The sequence below is a fragment of the Anabas testudineus genome, chromosome 18 (genome assembly GCF_900324465.2).
Source record: "Anabas testudineus chromosome 18, fAnaTes1.2, whole genome shotgun sequence".
Classification (NCBI taxonomy): domain Eukaryota; kingdom Metazoa; phylum Chordata; class Actinopteri; order Anabantiformes; family Anabantidae; genus Anabas; species Anabas testudineus.
The window spans coordinates 25,533,430-25,558,070 of record NC_046627.1 but is presented as its reverse complement, the minus strand read 5'-3'; the positions used below and the strand labels follow the sequence as shown (position 1 = coordinate 25,558,070).

Genomic DNA, 24,641 nt, shown 5'->3' with positions numbered 1-24,641 from the left:
GCCACCAAAGACAAAACATTCCCATTTTTATTGTGTATCTGTAATAGAAACTGTAATTTCTCTGAGTCAGTAAATGCTTATATTATAGCTGGATATGTTGGGGATTAAACCCAGGGCCTCATACATGCAAAGCATGAGGTCTATCTATAATATATAATCTATAATGTAGTGCTATAAAAGTTAAAAGTAAAGTGTTCAAATGTTTCAAACTCACACATTTTCTCAAACCCTTTGAGAACATTTTGTCAAATTATATCGGGTCACTGTAGATGGTTGATTATCTAAAATAACCTAAAAATTAAATTACACTTTCTCCTTTACTATAACTACCTTTCCAAATGAGTTGTATGTGTTCTTAATTTCATTATATAGTTTCAGTAATTGCCCCAGGCTCTCAATTAAATGGGAATTATTCTAATTAATGTTGTTGTTTTATTTAAAAAAAAGTATTGCAATTTTAAAAAATCATTGTAAGTTGGAATCATTTCACTGTAAGTGTTTGCTATAAAATTATATAGTGTTGTGGGAGGGTGGTTGACTGTGAGGCAATCTAATTAGAGGATGTTTAAGTTATTCAAAATTACTATGATCTCATATTTCACTTTTACAAATATGACCAATATTGTAGATGAAAATACTTGCTTTTTTACTTGTTTGAAAATTATTGTTAAAAAGAGCTAATCTTGATTGCTACTTTTTGTTTTGTCTCATCCCTCCCAGCTACAGTATATTGTAGGTAGAAGCAGTGGAAAAAGCAGACTTATCTCATGGACAAGTAGCCCTTTCCAACTGACATCTCATTATCAATTCCTGGATTATAGGCTTTCATATCTGCCCTAATCCTCTCCCTCTGTTTGGAATCTGTCTCTCTTCCTTTTTTCCTCTTTCTCTCATGCTACCTCTGTGTTTCCTGCCCTGAAGATTTTGCGTCTTTCTCCCAGTCTGTCTGTCCAGTTTGTACAAGATATAAGTAGGTTTTACCAGGAACAGATGGATGTTGTTGTGGTTAAGCCTGAGCGATTGGAGAATACTGTGTATGTTAAGCCTGTGTCTTTTTGCAGGTCGCGTTCCTGCCTGTTGCTTTTCTCTTTGCTTATGAATGAAGCTACACCTTTATGTACTGTGTGTTCTCATGTATGTCCTACATACATGAGCGTGTATTCGTGTATTTCGTGAGTTAGTGACTCATCAGTATCTCTCCCCACACTCTTCCTCCACTCTGTGGGTGTCAGTGTGTGTGTGTGTGTGTGTGTGGTCCTCCTTATTGTAATTTTCCCATATAATTTTCACTTTTCTTTTAATCATACCCCACTTCACAGGAGCTGCCATGCTCCATCAAAGTGTAACAGGGAGATGAGAGGATTTTCCCTCTTTTTTTCTCTTCTCTCCGGCTACTTAATTACTTTCTCCTCCTCCTCTGCTTCCCTTTTCTGAGGTTCTTTTTAGGAGGAGAAAAAATAAAATTCACTGCTATGTTTTTGTCCTCAACCCTCTCTCCTCCCTCGTACTTTGCAGGTTTTATGTGAAGTATTCAATATCCTCTCTCCTTTTATCTTGTTCTTACTTTATCTCCCTTGTATTACCATAGATTTATGATGTATTAACCTAGATTTATTGTACTTCTTGCCTCGCCACTTGTGATTTTTTTAGTAGGTCTGCTTAAATTAAATAAAATGCGACTTTCATGCAAGTCTTTCAAACAAACGCTGAAAGGTAGACTGCATGGAACTTTGTATCAGAGTTACTTAATACTAACTTTTTTGAAGCTAAGAGCTTTACACATGAAATGAGTTATCTTTAGCAGCCTTGTTGTGTTACATCAGTGTGTTAATGCTGGAAAGATAAAAAGTCATTCAGTAAACAGGACTAAACAGTAAGTACTGTAAATACTAAAGGGATCCTGTTTTCAGTCTTTACATTCTGGATCAGATCTGAGTTAAATATACAGTATACAGTATGTCTTGCCAAGATTGTGGGTGTCCTGTATTGTGTAATCATGTTAACTGTTACCCTGCTTGCAGTACGTAATGTATGCCTTTTCATCTGTGTGATTGCCACCTTGAATATGTAATGCGCTTTTTGTTTAGAAGTGTTTTCCTTCTCCTTATTTTCCTCCTCCGGAACACTTAAGCCATTTCCACACCCCACACAGTTGCACTTGGATCAGTGTACATCCCACAAATCCATTTTGAGTCATAAGAATAATGACTCTCAAAATTTGTGTCCCTAGAGAGGAGGATTATAATCCACTGGCCCACGGCCAACGCTTCATCCTAAGGGCTCACAATGAGCCTTATTTCTTGTATTACATTACAGTAATAATGTGAAACTTTCGATACCCAGAGGTAGCTAGCTACTCTAGTCAGTTGTCCTTGTCTCCATAAGGAGTTAAGACTTAAAGAGCAGAAACCCTGGAGCTTTTTCGAAAATGCTTTGGCTGAGCAAATGCTTGCAAATGTGGTTGTATTAACTGTGGATGGTTAAGGATGGTGTGTCTGCACCATGACGTCAAATCGAGCTGGAACCTTAATCTGCTTCGCCTTTAAAAGGACCCAAACATACTGGACTCCAATTAACAGTTCATTGACATACTTAAAATGTTTTATGTGTATTAAACAGGTGAGATAAAATGTGTTTATTTGTGAGCTTCGCAGGTGTTGGCAGGCAGATTTTATTACTGCCAGTGTAGTCATGTCTGTGTTTCTGTTTTTTAATGCTTGATGATTACCTTTAGTGGCTATAGCTTTATTCTTACATAACTGATACAGTGATATTGATCTTCTCACCTAAAGTCAAACTTCACAGTCCTTAGATGGCAAAATCACTTCATAGGTTTATCTAAAGGTAATGAGAAGACACTTCGACAAGTGAGCTTTTTTACCTTTATTAAGTCTAATGTAATCAGTTTTTCTTATTTCATCATAATGACTTGTATTGAATGTTCAGTATTTTAGTTTCTCGTAGCTCCTATAGGATGGTAATGAACATGCTACATTCCTACATTCTTGTGTAATTGGTTTTGTGTAAAAACAGCTTTCCACCAGACATTTCCGTTTCGGTTACCGTTACTACCACCCACCTGCAGTGATTCAACCCCGGGGTTGCTCTTTCCATCTTTGCTCTTTCTCTGTCTGTTTCTTCCAATTCATTTTCCGTCACCGTCAGCCAGTTCAGTTTTGTGTGCGGTGGGTAAAAGTGCACAAATTTGCTCAGAAGGAAACCCCACCCAGACCTGCTGACACACACACACGCACACACGTTCAACCACAGGTAGTGTAAAATGTGCACAGAGACAGGAAACAGTCATTCAGATACAGTTTCTCTAATTTCACCACATAATTGCCAAAGCGAGGATTAGGCCGGTGAGGAAAGGTCGATTTTGAATGGGACTCTTTTATTTGCTTATCATTAGATATTGTTTAACATGATTGACAGTGTAGATGTATGGAAATCAAGAATACATGTTTTTAATGTTGCCACACACACAGTGCCAAGGTCAGGCTGTTCACACCTCTGTGTGATGTTAGCAGAGCAGCAGGTGGGCATACAGATGGAGCCTGGCGTCACTCTTCACACCAGGATATGGAACCTATTAGTTACACACTGAGAGGTGGCTGGTTGCTCTCTGATCATACGCACGATGAGACATAATTTTTTATATTAAAGCCTACCTAAACTTGTGTTTGTCCATCTATCTTTTATTTTATTTTCAGTTAAATTTATCAAAACATAACGAGAAAACAACACAATAGAATGGCAGACACATTCACAGCAGAAAACTTGGCTATAACATACTTCTTTGAGTATTTTAGGGTGTGTCCTCTTAGGTTTTCCTGTGGTTGTGGTTTGCAAATACAAATACTTCTTTGGAGACCCTCTTTTCTTAGCTGTATTTTGTAAGGGGTGGTAAAAGGAAGAGCAAGCAGTTGAACAGAGAAAAGAACTGAATCTTAGAAAAAAGCTCCTCAGCGTGGTTCACAGCTATTAAACAGTGTTGTTACACTTCCTATCCCCTATTCTCTGCCTTTTTGCCTGCTTCCTGCACTCTCAATCATATCCCTTCTCTGACTTCATCACGACTTTCTCAAAGAGAAAAATGTGGAGCTAGAAAGATTTTCTGTCATGTTCTTAAGCTCAATAGCTGACCCTGACCTCCCATCACCATGTCAAGAATGGAAATTAATGAAATTTCTTAAATATTACAAAGTATATTATTAATACACTCATAACAACATATCATGCAAAACAAACATATTTTTGTGCTTTTACTGCAAAAAGATGGAACCAAATAGGAAAGTCTTATCACCACAACATAGTAATTAAACTCCTCTTCTCAATTTGTAATTTGTTTCATTCTGCCCAAGGTTGGTTTATATCTAAACAAGCACCAAGATTAGCCTCTTGAATTTTTTATCTAAGAATCATCGGTTAATCTTCCTTGCAGTCCGTGCCATCAAAATATCAGTCTATAGATCCTGTCACTTCTGTAATTACAATTTCTTTTCCTCCTTCCTCCTCACACTTTTGCTCTTTTGCTTTTTTTTCGTACAAATGTATAGTTCCTCTCTTGTTTTCCTCTTCTCTACATTAGTTTTATTTCTCTAAACACAGATTTAAAAGGGACAGAATTACTGCTTCTTGCACCTGGTTCTGTCTCTCATCTTGTTGTCTTTATCTGTCTGAGCATCTCTCCCTTGTCTTCTCCTTTAGGCCACTTCAGGAAAACAAGTACGTCTTTTCTTCTCTTTTAAATTGTTTATTATTTACTATCACAAGTGCAATCCTCCAAGTCTGCTCTCATCTCTCTCTTCACCCTTTTTTATAGGTCTGCTCTGCCACATATCGTTTATCATTCTGCCTTATCTTCTTTCACTTTATTTCGCAAGTACTTTGAACACTTCTTTAAAAACTTTTACGTACGTGGGAGTCATGAGAAACCACTAAGACTAAGAATAACTGATAATTAGAGCTGATTTACAACAACATAAACTCCAACACTAAACCAGTAAATGTGCTTGAACCTATTTTCAATTAAATATTGTAGTATATCTATATATACTATATAGATAAGATGCCACCACACATACCAGAACGGAGTGCGCTGAGACGGTGCTGCTCGCTGCCATTTCATTCCCTGCATGTTCAGTTTATGCCAGGGAAATCATTGATGCACAGTTTTGTCACCGTACAGGATGGCATTCATATACACACAAGAAAATGAGCTGCAGCTTTGCTTATGTTTGGGTTTAGCATGTGAGCAGAAAGAACAGTGGCCAACAATTTTCAGAAATCCAGAATTTCTACTTGAAAACGCTTCTCATCTCTGATCCCCAACATTCTCAAGTACTGTGCTAAGTAGTTTGTTGACCATTGATTTGTAACATACTGTATAACAAACAAAATTTGATGTGAGGATTTGATAAATATGATAGTCAGATCCACATTTTAAACACGCCAATAAATAGCTGACCACTTTCAGTGACCACTGTCTCAAAGCTATGCAAGAAAGCTATTTCTTGCAGGTATCCAGGTTTCCTTCTCTATATCCCCCTCCTCCTTTATGTGCCTCCATGAATACAGTCTGTAGAGTTCTTCTCATCCTCTGTCCTCCTGTCTTTTTCAAGTGCTTCAAAGAAGTCGGCCAGCTGCAATCCTCTCTGAGTCTCTGTGTCCGTCTCTTTACCTAACCCTCTTCTATTTCCAGATTCTGCTTGAAACCAGGCAGTTGATCTTGTGCCATACTTCTCTATTTCAGCTGGTCATGCTCAGTCTAACATAATTTACTTGCATTAATGTCACTGCATCTCACTCATCTTCACCAACAGGCATGTTTTATCTAATTTGTCTTAATATTAATTTCATTCAACACCTACTTCCACTTTGTACTAGTACAGAATCAAATACACGTAATTAGCTCATGTCATATAAAATGTTGACCGCTCTTTTAACCCTTTTTTTAAGTATCGGTCACTAGATGTCTTTCTTTTTCTGTTCTTCCTCACTGACGACAGCCTGGTGTGCTGATTTTGCTCCTTTGTCCTCTTGGCCTTTTCAAGTGTCTGTCTTCTTTAATTGACTCTATGACCGCATGGCTCAAAAAGAAGTGGCTGCAAGGCAATTATGTCACACAGCCACTGGTGTGTCGAGAGCCTGTGTTTCATACAAGATGATCAATGTCCTATTTGTCACAGTCTCAAACTACATCAATGAGCTATTCATCATTAATGCTTACATAGACACAGTGACAGACAAGGACACAAGTGTGTGCTGTCAGTGCTGCTATGTGAGTGAAATATGGATGTCAGAAGCATATTTCACAGACAGACATTAATCAACGTTTCCTTCATGTTTTGGTTGACTTTGTGAAGTTTGTGTCAGGGGCTTGCATTAGGTTGAAATTATAGTATTGCTTCACCTTAGTGTTAAATTTATACATTGGTGCCAAGTAGAAACATATTTTTAGTGTTACATAAGCTGAGAAACCTGGTGAGCTGTTTTTCTGTTAGGACATTGGTAAAATTGAATATTGAGTAAGAGTGGCACAATGACTATTGTTTAACCTTAAAGTTAAAAGTCTAATTCAGCTTTACTTCAGCTGTGGTCTTTAGTGGTGACAGATTAATTTCTAATATTGACTTGGTGTATTTTTGAACATAATCTTTAAAAATTATATAATAAAGAAAATCAAAAGTTGTGATACACTGGAAGTGTGAGTACAGCTCCTCTTAGTATCCAGTTTAAGATGTAAGTTTCCTTCTAGCTTCAGCTCAGTTGTTTTGTTGGTTGACTACCTGTATGTACTGAATGGCCATCAATGGATGTTTTTCTTCACAGAGGGCATTGGCATTTTCCAAGATGACAATGTCAGGCTTCATCGGGCTCAAATTCTGAACATGTGTGTTTCAGGGAGCACATTGTTTTTGCACATGCAGACTTTATGCAGTGGTCTTATTCAATCATCAATATAAGCTCTTGGTGAGAAATTAATGCAACTCTGGATGGTTTTAACCAGCTAGTGTGTAATTAGGATGGTCACTGAAGATTTTTCTGTTCATGCTTTTGTCAGCAAATTACCAAATAACGTAATATTTAGTTTTTACTAAGAAGTCCCAACTTTTCTGGAAAGGTGGTTTGTAGATTAATAGGACTTGGAGAGACCAAAAATTACATTAAGTAATGTTAATTTATCATTCCAAACAGCTAAAAAACTTTTAAAAGAAAACGGAAACAGGACAAAGAACTCAAAACTATTGATGTTTTAATGTGGCAAACTTCTGAGTATCTCCATTAGCATTATCTTTCAGGGCAACGTTATGGTCAGAAGCTATCATGAGTAGCACGATGTCCATTATCTGTAAGTGGTAAAGCTGATATATGTCTCAATGAATGAGTGAAAACATGGGTGTAGACTAGAGATCTGCTTCCTTTTCTACTTGTGCAATGGCTCTTGCATCACTAATTTATCTCCACAAGCTAATGTTGCACTGGTCGATGGTCATGAGGATGATTCACTCTCCCTAATGCACAGAGTAAATGGAATCATTACTGAGCGTGGGAGATGGGATGGGACACAGAGAGATGAGGTTTAGAAGAAGACATAGCCCAGGAAAAGACTGGGAAGGATTAGATCCATGGAGTTGAGTTACAGAAAGCAACAAATTAATCTCCTCTGTGTAATCTGTTTATAAATACATTATTCCAGTTACAAAATTGCAAAGCTAAAATGACTGCCTGTCTAATCGTGGAGACAGAAACAAACAAGAGATCCCCTGATGTCTTGAAGGCAGCCATAGCCAATTAAGATGTAGGTCTGTCACTTCTTTAAATCAAATGTTTGAAAGGATAAAAAAATCATCTTTAGCACTAAAATAATTTTTGTATGTCAACCATATTGCCTCATCCTAAACTGCATTATACAACTGACCTTCACTTCATGCGTCTGTTGCCTCACCGTTCACGCGTATAGGTTGGCCTGGTTCTGCAGATTTGCAGAGAACTCCAAAGAAACAAAATGGTAACTCAGTGTGATTATCAAAGTAACAAATGACTTTAGATTTATTTTTCAGCTGTTACTGTGAAGCAGCTGCATTTTTACATAGCCTTTCTTTTATTCATCTATAGTGTCAAATTATTTCTGATGTTTGCCCTTTGGCAAATTTCAACAGTGCCACAGACTGAACCGCGTCATAGCACCATTAAGGTGTGAACTAATAGTTTCACTCAACATCTGGAAACATTTTTATTTACGTGAGTCCCCGTTAGCTGTTAGTGATGTAACACCTGCTCTACCTGGGATGCATATGGAGAATCATAAATGACTCATCTGGACAGAAAAAAAAACTCATTAAGCAGATGGAGAAAGAAGAGAGATGCTAATGTAAAAGTGAGCAGGCATTAGCAGCTAGCCTATACACAATGCATGTTTCCAGGGATGTGATGAGTCAGCAACAGGACCTCTATCCCTGCAGCTAAAATCTGCACTGTTGGTTTTTTCTACATTATTACTGTTATAATAATTCATGGTATAATGCTTTATTTAATTGAAATTTCAGTATACTATTGGTATGTTGTAAGTTCTATACAATATATGCTGAAAATTGTCCTAACTGTCATGCAAAAATAAAAAATATATGGTATGTATAAATGCAAACACTTTCTTAAATTACAGTTGTAAAGTTCAAGTACTCATAACAAAACATATACAAGTACATCCCTGTCATGAGACAAGTGAATATATTCCCTTCTGGTCTACATAAACAAGTTTTTCTTTAGCATGCTACAGCAGAAAAACATGTGCAGTGTTTATTTAGTAGACAGGAAAAATATGTCTATAATCTAAGACAAAGATTGGGAATTAACCAAGAAATTCCACTGATTCTGTGAGGCTCTTCAGAGGAATAGAAACATGGGGGTTGACTGTGACAGACTCTCCCTGTCCCTTATCTCATAGCTTGTCCTTGGTCCCTCTTTCTGGGTTGATTATGAGGAATCTCATGAAAGACAAATTAGATGGAGATTAGAGCTTGAAATTTGTCCGTTTTCTTAAAGCAATTGTTACACTGTTTTAAATTAAATTTTACAGTATTTATTTGGTGAGTAAAACATAATCAAATTTATTGACTCCTAACATAAGGTGACAATTTAAAGGTTTATCAATAAATAATAAATAGGTTTCACTCACACAACCTCATACATGTTCATTGTGCATACATGTAGAGACATGTTTAACCTATGTTCTTCCTGTCTGACTCTACCTTCAGCATACTCACAACAGACTCACTCTGTTCACACACACAAACACACACTTAATGAGATGCAGCTAGCACCCCGCATCCTCACCTTACCATGTGTGTCACAATCTATCTACTCACATTTTCACATATACACATACAGAGAACATGCTACTGTGATGCCGGAGCACAATTTTACTTGTATATGTGTCACGTTGCCAGGTTCATAATTTAATAGATTCTTAATCTTTCACTCTGACAGTTTAGAAAAGCAATGAGCAGAATTAGTCACTGAATTAGGATCGGGAGGGGTGAACGGTAACACCTTTTTTTTATCTTACATATCTTAAGTAAACACATACTAAATGAAATAAAACATTCAGAGGAAGATACTGTATATCTGTAGTAGGATTAAGCAGTATAAACACATTTTTCATGAACACAGATAAGACTGCTAGTGAGACAGCCACTCCAGCTCTATACCATCTCACTGAACACACACACACACACACAGGGGTTAACTGCTCTCACCTATACTGCTCAGTCTGAAATGCAGTGCTCTGTGGAAGTGTGACACTGAGTTATTTATGCCACTGTGACATTTAGTACTTTTTCACACACAAACACACAGATTCACACTTCATGGTCAAATTACAGGCACTTCTGATAGTATGGACCGTCGTCATCATCCAACTCATCACTCCCATCGTTTTCTTTCTCATTTCACATCTTCTGCTATCATCATGGCTTCCAACTCTTGGCTCTGCTCTTTCTGTAATTTCCTCTTACTGAACTTCCTTTTCCTTTCCTTCCTGTACACACTACTGTAGTTCACCCTCTCACTCGCTCTCACTCTCGTTACTGACCATCTCCTGCTTCCTGAATTCCTATTCCCTAGACAGACATTCTTAAAGGATGTCCTGATTGATTTTCTTCACCCTGCTCTTTCCTCCATCTTTATCCATCAAGGCTTTTCCTCTTGTCTCTCCCCATTACCATTTCTATATAAGCAAGAACATATGCTTTCCTCTTCTTCTTTTCTGGTTCTTTTACTGTACATGTATTTAAATCTGATATTTTCTGTCTTTTGTCTTCTTCTCTTCTTGTCACCTTCCTTCTCACTCTTTCTGTTAGACACCCTGTTTTCTCTTAGTAAAGTTAACAATAATAACATGAATATATATATATATATATATATATATATATATATATATATATATATATATATATATATATATATATATATATATATATATATATATATATATATATATATATATATATATAACATTTTTATTGAACTCAAGATCCCATATATGTTCAAAATCCCATCAGTTCTGTAACGCATATCAAGAGCACTGCACTATGGCATGTGTCACAAATGATAGAAAAGGATGTTGACTTTACAGTATGCTTTTTTGAACATAAAAGGAAAAGTGCCATTAGTACATGTACTTGTTACCCTCCTTATCTTCTGTCTTTCTCTCGCTGCCTTCATCCTTCTTTCCCTCACCCAGCAGGGATCAGACCACAAACACCCATCAGCAGAAAAGTAGCAAACATAATTCCTTCCCCTCCAATGAAGTACTTATTCCTAGATGAAGCACTTTTGGAAACTTTGGCCCAGAACCAAAAATAGCTTTTGCACTGTAGCTGCCTCTGACAGATGAAAGAAGCAATGACATATTTTATTCTAGGAATTTAAAGTTTCTCATTTTCTCCATTAAAGTTTCTGGCTGTGAGAGTTTAAATACTTTGTCTAGTCTCAATCCATCTCCTCTAGCGTTTCTTCGACTTGTCCTCTCATCTGACAACCTCTCCTCTGTCTGTCCCCTCTTTCATTCCCTACAGGGCCTCCTGATCCTTTCTTCTCCTGTTAGTCCCATTAGTTATCTCCTGATGGGTCATTAACTATTAAACATCAAACAGAGGGAAAAGGAGAAGAGGCATGTATCCAGTGTGCAATAATAAAGGGACCTGAACAAAGTAGAATCAGCACAGGAGGGTGGGGCAGGACCACAGGATCACATTTTCTATCATGAAAAGAAGAAATCATTTGGCAAAGAGCAGTGTGAGTTCATTCTGTCTTTTTGGATTAGGCATAGGAGCTAAAAGTGAAAGAGGAGAGGCAGACATTTAAATGAATGCTTTAAATAAACCAAAATCCAACTAGATTTCAAAGCAACAGACAGACTAGAAGTAGTGGATTTAGAAAAAGTACTGACTGAAATGCAGTCTTACTTTTTCCCCTCAGGAAATCAGTGCCAAGCCTTCTCATTCAGACTGACTTACAGACATGAATGATCCAGACATACCCATACCCAAATTTATAATAAGTTTATTGAATTTTGCCTCCATCTAGTGTTGAAAGAGGGAAACTAGAGGGCAACAGCATGTTCTGGTGAGATGGGGAAATACTAAAACAGTAGACTAAAAGATGTACAGTAATATGAGTCCTGATTTCTCGTGATTCATCGATTTAAATCAACTAAAGTCAAAGTAGTGAGTTTCGATTATTTGTTTCAATTTGAAACCTCTTCTTTTTCTTTCAGTCTGGTTTATTTTTTATAAATATTGATGCCAGTGTTCATCTTTAGAGTGCCTGATGTTGGGAACGGAGGTTGACCTGCAGCAGGTGGAGAACAGTGTGTTTGCCATGGAAACAGTGTTGAAGGTGTGGCTTCAAGAGGAGGGAGGAGACAGAGAGCACCTTCACCTGCTGCTGCCCAGCCCCCAGGACAGTCCTATTCCAGGTTGGACACTGCACACACATACACGGACAGATATTTGCTTATAGTTTGAAGGAAATAAAGAGTCTATTTTATATGCCACTATAACAAACAGTAGAGCAATTATAGTTTGGATTAATGAAAAGTTAAATGTAAACTGCTGCAAATTCTTAATGGTTAACTGAGTGAAGACCAATATATAAATATTCACAACTGCACACTGCTTTGTTTTTTGTGTTCATGTTTTTAGCTGCATCCTGTAAAATTCTACTGTTTACTTTTAATATAACTCACAACAAAAATGAATGAAGAAATTATGCATAGAAAGCATAAATGAAATATGTCAATTCATTCAAGTCAAGTCATTTAGTTTTTGTGTTTGTTTCTACTGACATTTGTCACCACTGCAGTATGTGTGAAGTGTGACATGCAGGAGCGTCTGATAAGCCCTGCACTCATCCCTGTGACCCCCAACCTGGGAGTGAAAACCGAGAGCATCCACAACTTCCTGCCTGTTGCTAAGAGCTCAGCAAATCAGAACCCACCACCGCAGAGATTGAAAGCAATCAAGTAAGAGACCGCGGGGGCTTGTATTCATTTACTCACCTGTAATTAGAGTTTTGCCGAAAAACAATTGTTTTCTTATTCCTCACTTTCCTCGTTTTCCTCGTATTCCTCGAGCATTTACACATGTACGTGATCATGTGTAAATGCTCTATGAATCGTGTGTTATGTATTTTGTGTTCAGTAAAGCCTCGCCTATCTATGAATGGGTCCATTCTGATAGCAGGGAGTAGTGGAATATTTCTTAGATGAACTTCTTCCTTCAAATAAGAGTCGGCTTTGTTCTGCTTTCTGGAAGACCATCACAGTAAGGCAGAAAAATAGCTCCATGCCCAAAAGTTCCAGTCCACGATTAACAATGGTAAACAATGAAAAGACAGCAATACAACTTAAGATAAGCAGATAACAAAACAATACATTGCTTTTAGAAGAAATGTGTACAGTCCATGTAATCAAATTAATTACACAAATTCCATAGTCTATTGTGCAGCTGCAGCAAGTACACACAAAGAAAACATAAGCTAATAAATATCTTCAGTTGAGCCACTTGTTGGCCATTTACATCCAAAATATGTGCTAGGAGAGACCACAGTATTGCACATTCCTCTACAGTTCCTTGCAGTATATTATATCATATATATATTAGATCACCCTCTAAAAACTACAGGCTGTGGTGGTTTTAAAGGACAGGGGTCAGCGTGGGAAAAATGCAGTGCTAGCCATGATCGACAGGTCACTGAACACTGTGTATCCACACATCAGTCAGAGTGTCTATGATTCTAATCAAATCTTCCTTAGCTTAACAGTCACATACTATTCTTGATTGGCTTTTTTGTCTGATAAATAAATAAATAGCAGCAAACTGGAATGACTGTGCTAAAGTTATAAACGTGAGATAGAGAGCATGTTTCATGTTTTGTGAATGCGTTTTAATGTGTCTTAATAAATCCTGACTCTATTTTAGCATCCCACACATCAGCAGACAGCGGACCTACACAGATATAAACAAATAACTCTGTTTTTTTTTAAAAGCTGATGTCATTCCCTACAACATACACTCACATATATAAATGTGAACGTCATTTCTATGTATACGTACTACTCCACAGACAATGGAAAGCAGACAGTTTTTTTTTTCTCTTCACTGATTTGCATTAGATTTGCATTTTAGGGAACTGCAGTAGGATGTTATGTGAGTCTGTGTTTGACTGTGTGTGTTTTGCATATCAGTCAGTCCAAAAGTTATTGTACTGTGTGTGTGTGTTTTACATACTGATGAGTCACGTTTTACAGCAATAGCATTAAAATTAAGCTGGAGGACAGTTTCACTGTTAAATTTACCACAGCAAAGATGATGTCATTCTCTGTTCTACATGATCTACTGACTATTTAGAAGAGCTGAGAGAAGATGGATGTGGTTTTCTTTGACGTAAACCTTCTTATATAACAGCTTTGAGTAATGAAGTTACAGGGGCTATAAAATACTGTAGACACATGCGTTCCTCATTCTCGGTCTGAAAGCTAACCAGTGTCGTCTGTGTGTGTATCTGTGTGTGTGTGTGTGTGTGTGTGTGTCTGCGTGTTTCAGGGTTCTGCGTGCAGATGGAGTGTGTGAGAGTGTGTTGTACGGCCTGCCGCTGGTGATCTGCCCCACCACCTGCTGGCAGCTGGACTGGGATGAAATGGAGACCAACCACAATCTGTTTCATGCTCTATGCCACACACTCCGGGTGTGTGAATGTGCTCACTGTCCTATTTTTGTTTTTGTTTTTTTGTGAGAAGCAACGGCAGCTACAGAAACAGTCAAAAATAACATTTATATAAATCTGTCAATAACAGAAGTTTTGCACCAGCTTATGAAAAATTCATGTCCCTGTGTTTATTTGGATCAAACATTTAGACATATTTCTATATGTAGCTGCTGTTGTAGCTGCATGTATAAACATGCTGCTGTTCTCTGTATTTCTGTCTGTGTTGGTAGAAACTAGATCCTTTTTACAATTTGATAACATATTATGAGTAAAATAGTTTCTGTTAAGGATAAAACAGTCAAATCAATTTTTAATCTAAAGCAATTATACTACAGAACTAAGTTTAATCATTTACTAAATATTGGGGGAAAAAAACTTTACTTGAGCTTCGTGTCACTTGTTGCCTGTTGTAACATTAACACTCAGAATTCCCCTGTTTTGTATAAAAGAAAGAAGATGTTTTATGTCAGATTTGTGTGTCTCTCTTTCAGAGTCGTGACTTGTTCCTGCTGTTGCAGGTGGAGCCCATCCAGAGGTCTGCAGCTGGAGCATCAGGTCTGTGGATGTATGTGAGAGAGCGTAATCATTTTAATTTGTCATTGTGTTCTCTCATATTCCTTGTGTGTGTGTGTGTGTGTGCGTGCGTGTGTGTGTGTGTGTGTGTGTGTGTGTGTGTGTGTGTGTGTGTGTTTGTAAGCGTAGGTGTGTATTCACACTACATCCTCCAGTCTTCCCCGTCCCTTTCCCTCCTCTTGAAACCTGTGGTGTCCAGAGAGTTGCTGCTGCCCTGCTCACTGCCCGTCTCAACCCAGGACCCTGCAGCTGACGCTATGCACACTGTCCAGGTTAGGACACTATTATTATGCATAAAAAATTACAGAAGTAGACTAAGGTATTCAGAAGCAGACATATTCATCACCTGCATGTGTACTGATACTAGGAACAAAATGCAAAGTTCACTGCTTTGAAACAATTCACTATCTGTAGTGAGTTGAAACTTAGTACAGAGTCAGGCATAATAGGGTTATTCTAACTTCCCCTGCATCAAAAGGGCAATCACTAAGTGAAATTTGGATAAAACATTAAGCAAACTTGATTTAGACCATCTCATCTGAATTAAAGCTGTTGCCAATTAGCATCATCATCAACTGGAAGGAAACAATGATCTGAGTACATATTCTAAAGATATTCAGGTCATACTGTGTATCACATGATTGTAATGACGAGAAGCAGAAAAGAAGAACCTGTTATTCTCACCCTTTTCACACAAAGGACATGTCATTCCCTGTGATTCTCACTTCAGTTAATTGATTTGCTTGTTTACCAAGTGGTAAACACAGTAGTGAGTAATGGTTTTTTGGTTGATGACGGCACATTGTCTCTCTCTGTCAGGGCTGTCTCACTCAGCTGGATGAGGAGTCTGTGTTCAACCCCCTGTCTCTAAGTAGCAACCTCTACCATCACCTCAGGAACAGAGGCCTCTACTCACAGCCACGGTACCCATACAGGTCAGCACCACCGGGTGTCAGTTTGATGAGGAGGGTGATGTGATTAAGGAGGACAATGCAAATAAATCTTAAGCAGGGGCAATGACACTGTAACTGAGTGAGGGTGATGATGATGACTTAACAGAGCATGACGATTATAATAAAGGTTGTGATGAAAATCTAGATTATATATCCTATAATGTAAGATTGAAGTGATATGTGATTATTATACTATATATACTAATAACAATATAAGGACAACATATTGATGATGGTTGATTCCAGGCTGCAGTCAGCAGCTGCCCACAGAGACCAACGTCAAGCAGCAGAGGGCCCTAAAACCACAGGCAGCAGACATCCACAGCAGGTAAACACAAAAACTTTATGACAGTTTAAAGTTCGCTATTGTCTGCTCATATATATAAGTATGTGATTATAACCCAAGTTATGGTCATAACATAAGTAGATAGCAGTTTGCAACTCAAAGCAGGAAGAAACCTCATTAATGTACTGATACACTAATACAAATTCCTCCTCTCTGCTCACTTCCTCACTCACTAGATGGCAGCACTTTCTGCATGATGGTTAAATGCTTAGAAAAAGACAGACACAAGCACAACCATGTACTTCTTCTAAAAGTTTAAGGTCTCTGATTTAAGGAAGTGATTCAGCAAATTATTGTGTGTGACTCATATCAAAATGACAACTTCAGTGGTGATAATACAGTATTTAGTCATATTATGTTACTATAAAATGTTTCTATTCAGCCATAAGGCTCACAACACTATTATTTCTGTGCGGCCCCAACCTAGTGCTAGACATAAGCCTCCAAACCATTGCAAGACAAAACTGAGAGGCTGTGAGATGATGCACATACTTGCATTAGATTAACTGAACAGTTATTCAGTTAAAAGATGAGGACTTACATGGGTTTTATGTAAAATATTAACCAGAAATCTAACTAGAAATTAAAGCTGTTAAGTAAATGTAGTGGAGTTAACAGTGCAGTATTGTGCAACTCAGAATTGTGGTAAATAATCATGTATGTGAGAGATCAAACGCTGAGTAGAGTCAAATCTGATTTCATGTAGATCAAGAACTAAAACACAGGAGGAGATTATATTTTCTCATTCTACCATATTATGCTGTAAATCATTTTTCATACTGAGTCACGAGCACTGATGAAACTAGCTGAGGTGGCAGTACTGGGATATTTTCTCATCACCTGAAGTTTCTGTCAAACATAATTCGCAAAAGATCGATAACAGAAGCAGAGGTGATACGTAGCAAAGTACTTTTACTGTACTCAAGTATTTAAGTTACTTAACTTTACTTGACTAAAGGGAAAATATTGTACTGCAGCACATTTATTTGAACATAGTTACTTTTTACAGAATTTGATTCTTATAAAAATCCTTTTAAAAATAATTAATTATGATGATTGATTGATTGATGATGAATTAAATATCTGCCACAATGTAAGGTGGTTTATAACAGCCCCCCTTTACTGAGTGCTGTTTTTGTTCCACAGCCTGTAGATAACAACATTTTAGTCCTAATTTTTATCTTTGAGAACAATTCAACAGTAGTTTAAAATACACTGTTTTCTTAGTGGAGTACTTTTAGTTTTGTACTTTAGTAACATTTAGTACTTTAGTATGTTTACTTCAGTTGACAAATTAAAGGGTACTTCTACTAGTAGTGGAATATATTTCTCAACAAGTACTTGTAAGTTTACTTGAGCACTGAGTTTGTGTACTTTATACACCTCTGCTCAGACGTTCAGACCAATTCATAATATAAGTTTGTCTACAAGTGTAACAGTCGACGTACAGGATGTACTTTAGCGTGTGGCAGTAATTTAAATCCTTTAGCTACTGTGTCGTCACAGATACCAAAATGTTTTACAGCATTATTTCATAGAGTTAGCTTTACAGGTGGATCATCCAGCCATACTGCTGTGGCTTACTGTGACCTGTGAGCGAGTAGCTGTTGGCAGTGTGATTAATCTGGCTTGATAAGGCTGCTGACATGCAAATAGTTGACTACGCCATCGAAACACAGAAAATAGGTTCATCTGTTCAGCTTTTGTTTAGTGTCTCTCCTTTGGAACAACATCTAATACCGTACAACTACATTTTTGCCTTTGATTATAGACACACGTTATGTGTGCTTGTGCTTCCTGCTTCTTCTTCTTCTTTTCCTCTGTAATTCTTTATCTCTCGTGTTCCACCTCCTTTAGAGCCTCCTCCTTTGTCTTTCTCCCAGCTCCCTTTTTCTTGTCCTCTGTATTGTATGAATCCCATGTGTCCCTTTTCTGCTGTATTATCAAGTGAAAGTTTCTAATTCTTTCTTTGTTTAAATTACATTTGTGCTTGTATGTACAATATGTATAAATATGCTTGATTGTTGCTTCGATGTTGTCTCCATTTAGCCACAGAGTCGCCAACTGGCAACAAAGAGCAAGGCCAGGGCCACTGTGGCTCCTCTCCCCTCTGCCTCCCCCCACTCCTTATCCATGGGGCCTGCTCCTGCTAAGGCCTCCCGTCCAGCTCTGATGCTCCTCACCAGCAGCAGTGGAAGCCGCCAGGCTCCCGCTCCTTCTCAACAGAAGACGATGACTTCGACTCCATAGTAATACAGTAAGACACTGGAGCGTTTGGACTGAGAGAGCAACACAGAAAAAGGGGAGAGAGAGAGGGACGCAGTGTAGCACATTCTGTGTGGTTACAGCTTCTTGATTTTCACCACACAAATAGTATCAGCTAGATGTGAATTTAACAAGCCTGTGTACGCGCATGTGTATGTGTGTGAGAAAGGAAAGTTTCAGTTCACTGCCACCTCTAGACTGCTGAGGCAGCAAAATGTCAAAATGACACACTGCAAAGAATGAAAAATTAAATAAAGAAAAGAAAAGAAAGAAAGAAAATAGCGTGACAGTGGAAGCCTGAAGGAGCCAACAGCCTCAACAAGGAATGGAAAATAGCCACCAAATACCAATAAAAGAAGAAAAGGTGGGTGGTGTGGGAGATCAAAGGGAGATTAAAAACTGATGGATGTATAAAAAGCATTGTTTTCATGTTACAGAACACCCACAGCACACGCAGCTTAACACAGAATCAAGCAGACATACTGCAGCCATAGCATACAGAGACTTATAGACAAACACACACATATGCACATTCCTTTTCCATTTTGCCCTTAAGCCCCAGTCTGAACACAGCTCCACTGTTTTAATGAGACAGAGAATAAAGCAGCAGACAGAGGGGCCTCTCTGCTCTCCTTCACCCCCACAACAAGCTCTCTCTCCGGGGGTCGAAAAGGACCCTGGATGGGGCGGGGTAGATGGAAGACGAACAGAGATGAGAGAAAACTGATTTTTTAAAAAAGCTCCTGTATTTAATGTAAAAACGTGAATATGGAAAAATGTACACGACAAAAGGTTAGCGCTGACGAAAAACTGGGTTTTACAGATTTGGATAGGGTTCGATTTAGGTTTGTGTTGGGACATTAGTGGTTGGTATGTGCACAGTATTACATTCACACAAATGTAGCTATTGATTCATGCCCATACGTACATATTCATGGTCAGTCAGACACGTTTATCGTCAAGTCATCAGTCATCAGGAAGCTTTGTCACCCACACACAGGCTTAATCAGTCTCCCGCCATTCCACCCCCTTGTTGAACCTTATAACATTAGGGACTACCCAGTGGCAAATTACTTCACGATGTTGTGATGCCACAGGACTTCCACATTCACAAATGACAACTACAACGATCCTTTGTCTCTAAAGAGAAACTCAACAGGGCACTCAACACTGCCTGCTGACATTTTACCCACTTCTCTCTCTCTCTCTCTCCATCCTTTCCGTCTTCTCGCTCACTCTTCAGTCATCACTTAGCTCAGAGAAGTCGAGTCAATGTGTGTGAACATCATATATTTGTTAGAATAGAACAATAGCAGCATATTTGTCCCCAAAAAAAGGTCAAAGGAACAAAGCCAGTGTTCACTCATTAAATGTCACAACTGGTAGAGATTAATAGGATGTGACCTTTGATGACAAAACTGAGATTGTTTGTGTTTGCAGAGTTGAGTTTGACACATGGTAAAACATTAGTCAGGGAATGTTCTAGGTTTTGGGAGGTTTGTTATCTGTCGTTCTTTTCTAAGAAGGTTCTTAGTTTGTTTCTTGTTACTGACTTCGCCACACAAGCGTCTGTTGACTCACTCATGTTACTGTTAAGCTTCCATGTTGTGTGAGCATTGGACACTTTTTAATCTATTTATTGTCTGCTGTGTGTAACTAACCACTGCTACAAAGGAACTGATGTTATGAACAACTGTGTATTAATACCATTATAGTGAGAGAGCTACTATAGGAACTCTTTAAGGTGAAGCAGCCTGTAGTAGATTCGCTCTGAAAAGAGGGCATCTAACCACCTTCAGGTTTTTACCACACACTGTTCCACCTGCAGGATGCTAGCGCAACATAAATGTCATATGTTCAAAACCCACAACGTCAGTGAAGATGTCATTTATTGATAGGTTAAATCTTTGCTGTACATAAAAAGTAACTTCCTTTTTTAAAATAATTAATCTCAATAATTAATCTCAAACTTCTATGTATGAATGTATGGCACTATAGGTCCGATGTTTATGAGTCATCAATAAACTAAACCTTATTTAAACTTGTGACCTAACCTATTTAACCATTAGCACTCACTGTTCCACCCGCAGGGTGCTTTGATAGACAGATAGTAGTATCTTCATAATTGTGGCTGCACATGTGGTGACTACTATTATATGCAGTGTCAAGAAGTCATTTTTGTCCTACTGGACAGGAGGACAAAAATGACTTCCTATCAAGGTGTCCTGTGCGATACTCTCAGGGTGGCTGTCCACAAGCTGAAGTTCAGAAGAAGTTGGCAGACATAGCAGCACAATGAGCCTAAACATGGCATAAATCTACTACAGAATACAACACAAAATCCACCTTCTGGAGCGGCCCAGTCAGAGCCAGACCTTCGACCTATTAGAGATGCTGTGGGATGACATGGAGAGAGCTGTTCATACCAGGCATCCCAGGAATATGTTTGAGCTTAGGCAGCTCTGTGAGGTCCAGAGTTTCTCTAAAAGGTGCTTCAGGTTTAATCCACAGCTACAGTAAGCACTAGCTTGAGGTCATTACTGCCAAAGGTGGTCCAACCTGCTAATAAAACACTGTTTCACATACTTTTTCCACCATCACTCAGTATGTTAAATGGATGTGTTCAATATAGACATGAAAGATCACGACTGTTATTGTTTTATCACCTTAGAAAGATTGTGTTTGTTGATATTAGTGACTTCGGTGAAGATCAGATCACAGATCATAAACAACCTACGCAGAAAGCAGGAAATTTAAAGTAGTTACTTTTTCTTGCCACTAAGTTTGTGCCAGAGTTTCAGTTGAGTCATTTGCTGATAAATAGTCACTGCACGGTATAACTTTATTAGTGTGAAACCTTTATCTTGAGATGCTATATTCACCTTGAGGCTAAAGAAAAAAAAGTTTTTCATGGCAAAATTAAATTAAATTAAATTACATCTCATGTAGCAACAATTATTGAAGCTTTTCTTTAATACACGTTGTATCATTGTCATGGCCAGAGGTTAGTCTCTGGTATGCTCTTAATAGACAACTGTTCACTCAGCGTCACTTGTTACACTGGTTGCCATGTGGATTTGGTGATTATCTAGCAAGATCTAGTTAGATAATAGCATCGAAACAAAGCTGTGAAACTTACACTAAAATGAAACCAGTGCAGAAGCACCTTAGAGGACTAAATCAGTTGATATTTTGCCCAGCAGTGAAAGTGTGTGTGTGTGTGTCTATATATATATATATATATATATATATATATATATATATATATATATATATATATATATATATATACTGTTGAATGATTAAGTTATTTACATTTAATCCCAACCACTATAACCAAACGGTTCATGGGAGGTATATAAGGCTGTGATGCCTTTATATAAAAAAAAGAAACAAAACAGAGGAGGTGGTAGGATGTTTCGTTGCAGACAGTGATCAGTTGATTAGACTCCTACTGTTTAAGTTTTGATTCATCATTTCCTGAGGGTGTAGAAATGACCTTTCCCTGCAACACTCTGTCTCAGTTTGCACCCACTAAACACATGTCCTTGGACCTCTGTCAGCATCGACTGGACACTCTGGACACTGTTATGGCTCCACTACATTAAGCTCAGTGTATTTTTATACGTTCCGTAGATATCCTGGCTTCCTGTTTCTTGAAACGTCTGTCATTTTATGTGGTTTACTAAAATATTTTCTTACTTAAGAAGGTGTTTTGCATATCTTTTTCTTTTTCTTTTTCCATCATGACCTCAAAAAAGAACATCTGTAGTCTGCCCTTTTCAAAGTGATATAGTATTTTTTTCTGTGTCTCACCAGCCTCTGTATGTGAGTCAGGATAATATTAGCGTTGTGACTTCCTGCTTTTTTCTTAATGTTCCATTTCCTTCTGTGCTACAATGTTCAGAACAGAAAAAAAAACTTTTGTCAGAATCTCTATCTGTCTCACAACCTATAATACACTGTCTCTTTCCTGTAATTGTCCTCAACGGCTGCAGGATTCTCATACGCACAGAGCAGCAACTCACAAAGACACACAATTCATATTAAGGTTACAGGCAGGGTAAAATCGACTCTCAAAAGTGACTGAGTAAGAACGGAATAAGGAAGTGCATCTTTGTGAGGAGGAAGTGAGGAGGTGAAGTCAGTAGACTACAGGAGCTGAACTATGATCCTACTGACAGATATCTAAAAGAGCTCTACTCCTACAAACGCCTAAAAAAGTCTGGCAATCGGCAATCTAATTAACATGTCTTTGAGACAGACTCATAGACTTAAATCCCGCTGAGAACCACATATCTTTTTGCCAAAGCTGATCAAGAAAGAAAACGCTGAAACTCGTGGAATTATGAATCGAGTTGGTGTTTTATACATTTTGTAGAACTGGTTTAGCTGTGATACCAAAATAAAAAGTGAAAATGAATAAGAGTCACAGCACACTCCTTTACACATATATTAATCAAAGTTTATCAAAAGACTTTGTACTTTTGAGGCCATAGAGCCACTATCTTGATTGAGAAGCTGTCATTTCCTTTATAATCAGTAGTTGTGCGAGCCAAAAGAGAGTGAATGAAACTGTCTTTCAGACTTACACGACTGAATGGGCTTGCCCACACAGAGCTAAAAATAGAAGCAGGTGGTCTGCACAGTCACAGATGAGAGGAAACCGGGCGGTTTCGGTGTGTCTAAAGGCAGAACATGTGAATCCTCGTGAGCTGAACAAAACAGAAAGATCTTATTTTTAGTTTACCGCGGCCTTTAAACAGAACAAGGAACTGCAGCTTAGTTTCACCTGTAATGTGTTTTATATTAAGAAGTGCAGCTGACAGGTGTGAAAACTTCATACAGCTGCGTGATCTGCATTGAAAAATTCACTCACATTTTAAACCATTTTCTCATCGGAAACTGCCACTTCAGGACAGAAATCATAAATCTCTGGGATAAGCGTGGAAACAGTTTGGACTTGCATCCTTGTGTGTCATCCCAATGCCCCTTGTTTGCAAAGTAGCACCTATAAAAATTGCTTTGCACTCTGTTTGAACATACAGTCTACCTGTGGTAAATTGCATTAGTTGGACATGTTTTTGAAAGACCTCTCTATAGAAGGGCTCACAGCTGACAATACATACTGTATCAGAGACCATGAGGTCAGAGGAAGTGCCTGCAGAGCTGACATGATCGTAAGCAAGACACAGATCTGGGGGGAGGCTCCCAAGAGCACAGCAGCAACATACAGTAATAAGCTTTTCAACTTGTTTAATAGGTTTCTGTATGTAGAAACACTCTAGCCTCCACAAAGTCTAGTTTCAGTGGCCCTTGGTGTTAGACTGTTCTTCTTCTCTTTCAGTAAATATGACATGACCTTTAAAAGGTGAGAGAGAGAGACGGGACAGGAAGAAGACAGTCACACAATGTGGAGGATAAACAGAGCAGAGGACAGGAAGCTTGTGATGGACCCAGTCACATTTGAACATTGTGTGTTTGATGTCAGACATGCAGAAAGGCGGAGACCTCAAACCTGCGCAGAAAACAGCCTGACCAACAATATGGCGAGGTATGTGGCTGGAAACAGCACAAACACATAGAGACGTTCACACATGTAGGCTGAATTATGTACGTTATGTTAAAGTCGGTGCATGTGTGACTGCGCTGAAACCAACATGCTTGTCATCACTGTTCACACTTTTTGTTTCACGAGTTCTGCAACTAAATATTCAGTGCCTCTCTACAGACTTGATATTTCTCCAAAACATGAGAAAATGCACAGAAGTGGATGTGAAACTATGAAGTAGGTTTTTTGATAAGCTTTCATTATGAGCCTAACAACCTTGAGCACACACACACACACACACACGACACAGGATTGCATGTGAAGTGACCTGGCCGTAAGACTCACTGACATCCCTGAGCTGATATACTGTAAGCTGAACAAACCTGACAGCATACACACACCTATTCATCGTCAAGACAGTCTCCACTGCAGCACAAAATCAAGAGCCAATTAGTTCATTTTGACCTATTATTCTCAAACAATACAGCAGCTCTGCCATGAATTCTACTATATGTTTATGACTGAGGTTGTAGTGGTCGGTGGAGTTGGACTAGACTTGATTATATGAAGAGGCGTTCCTAATGATTTGTACCCCTCATTCATGTCAACTGGGTGGAGATGTTACCGTGTGGTTTTCAGGCACCTACAGGAAATGACTGCTCACTACCACTCCCAGAAA

At 38.3% G+C, this 24,641-nt stretch overlaps 1 protein-coding gene across 1 annotated transcript in view; it reads left to right on the top strand.

Moving 5' to 3' along the window:
* m1ap (meiosis 1 associated protein) overlaps window positions 1-19,617 on the top strand; it is a 36,490-nt gene extending 16,873 nt beyond the window's left edge. The window contains 9 exon segments of the mRNA XM_026353256.1: window positions 11,828-11,983; window positions 12,370-12,529; window positions 14,112-14,253; window positions 14,766-14,829; window positions 14,977-15,119; window positions 15,667-15,782; window positions 16,047-16,128; window positions 18,196-18,367; window positions 18,370-19,617. Coding sequence (XP_026209041.1) covers window positions 11,828-11,983; window positions 12,370-12,529; window positions 14,112-14,253; window positions 14,766-14,829; window positions 14,977-15,119; window positions 15,667-15,782; window positions 16,047-16,128; window positions 18,196-18,367; window positions 18,370-18,407 — 1,073 coding nt within the window. The 3' untranslated portion in view covers window positions 18,408-19,617.
* Window positions 19,618-24,641: the final 5,024 nt, after the last annotated feature.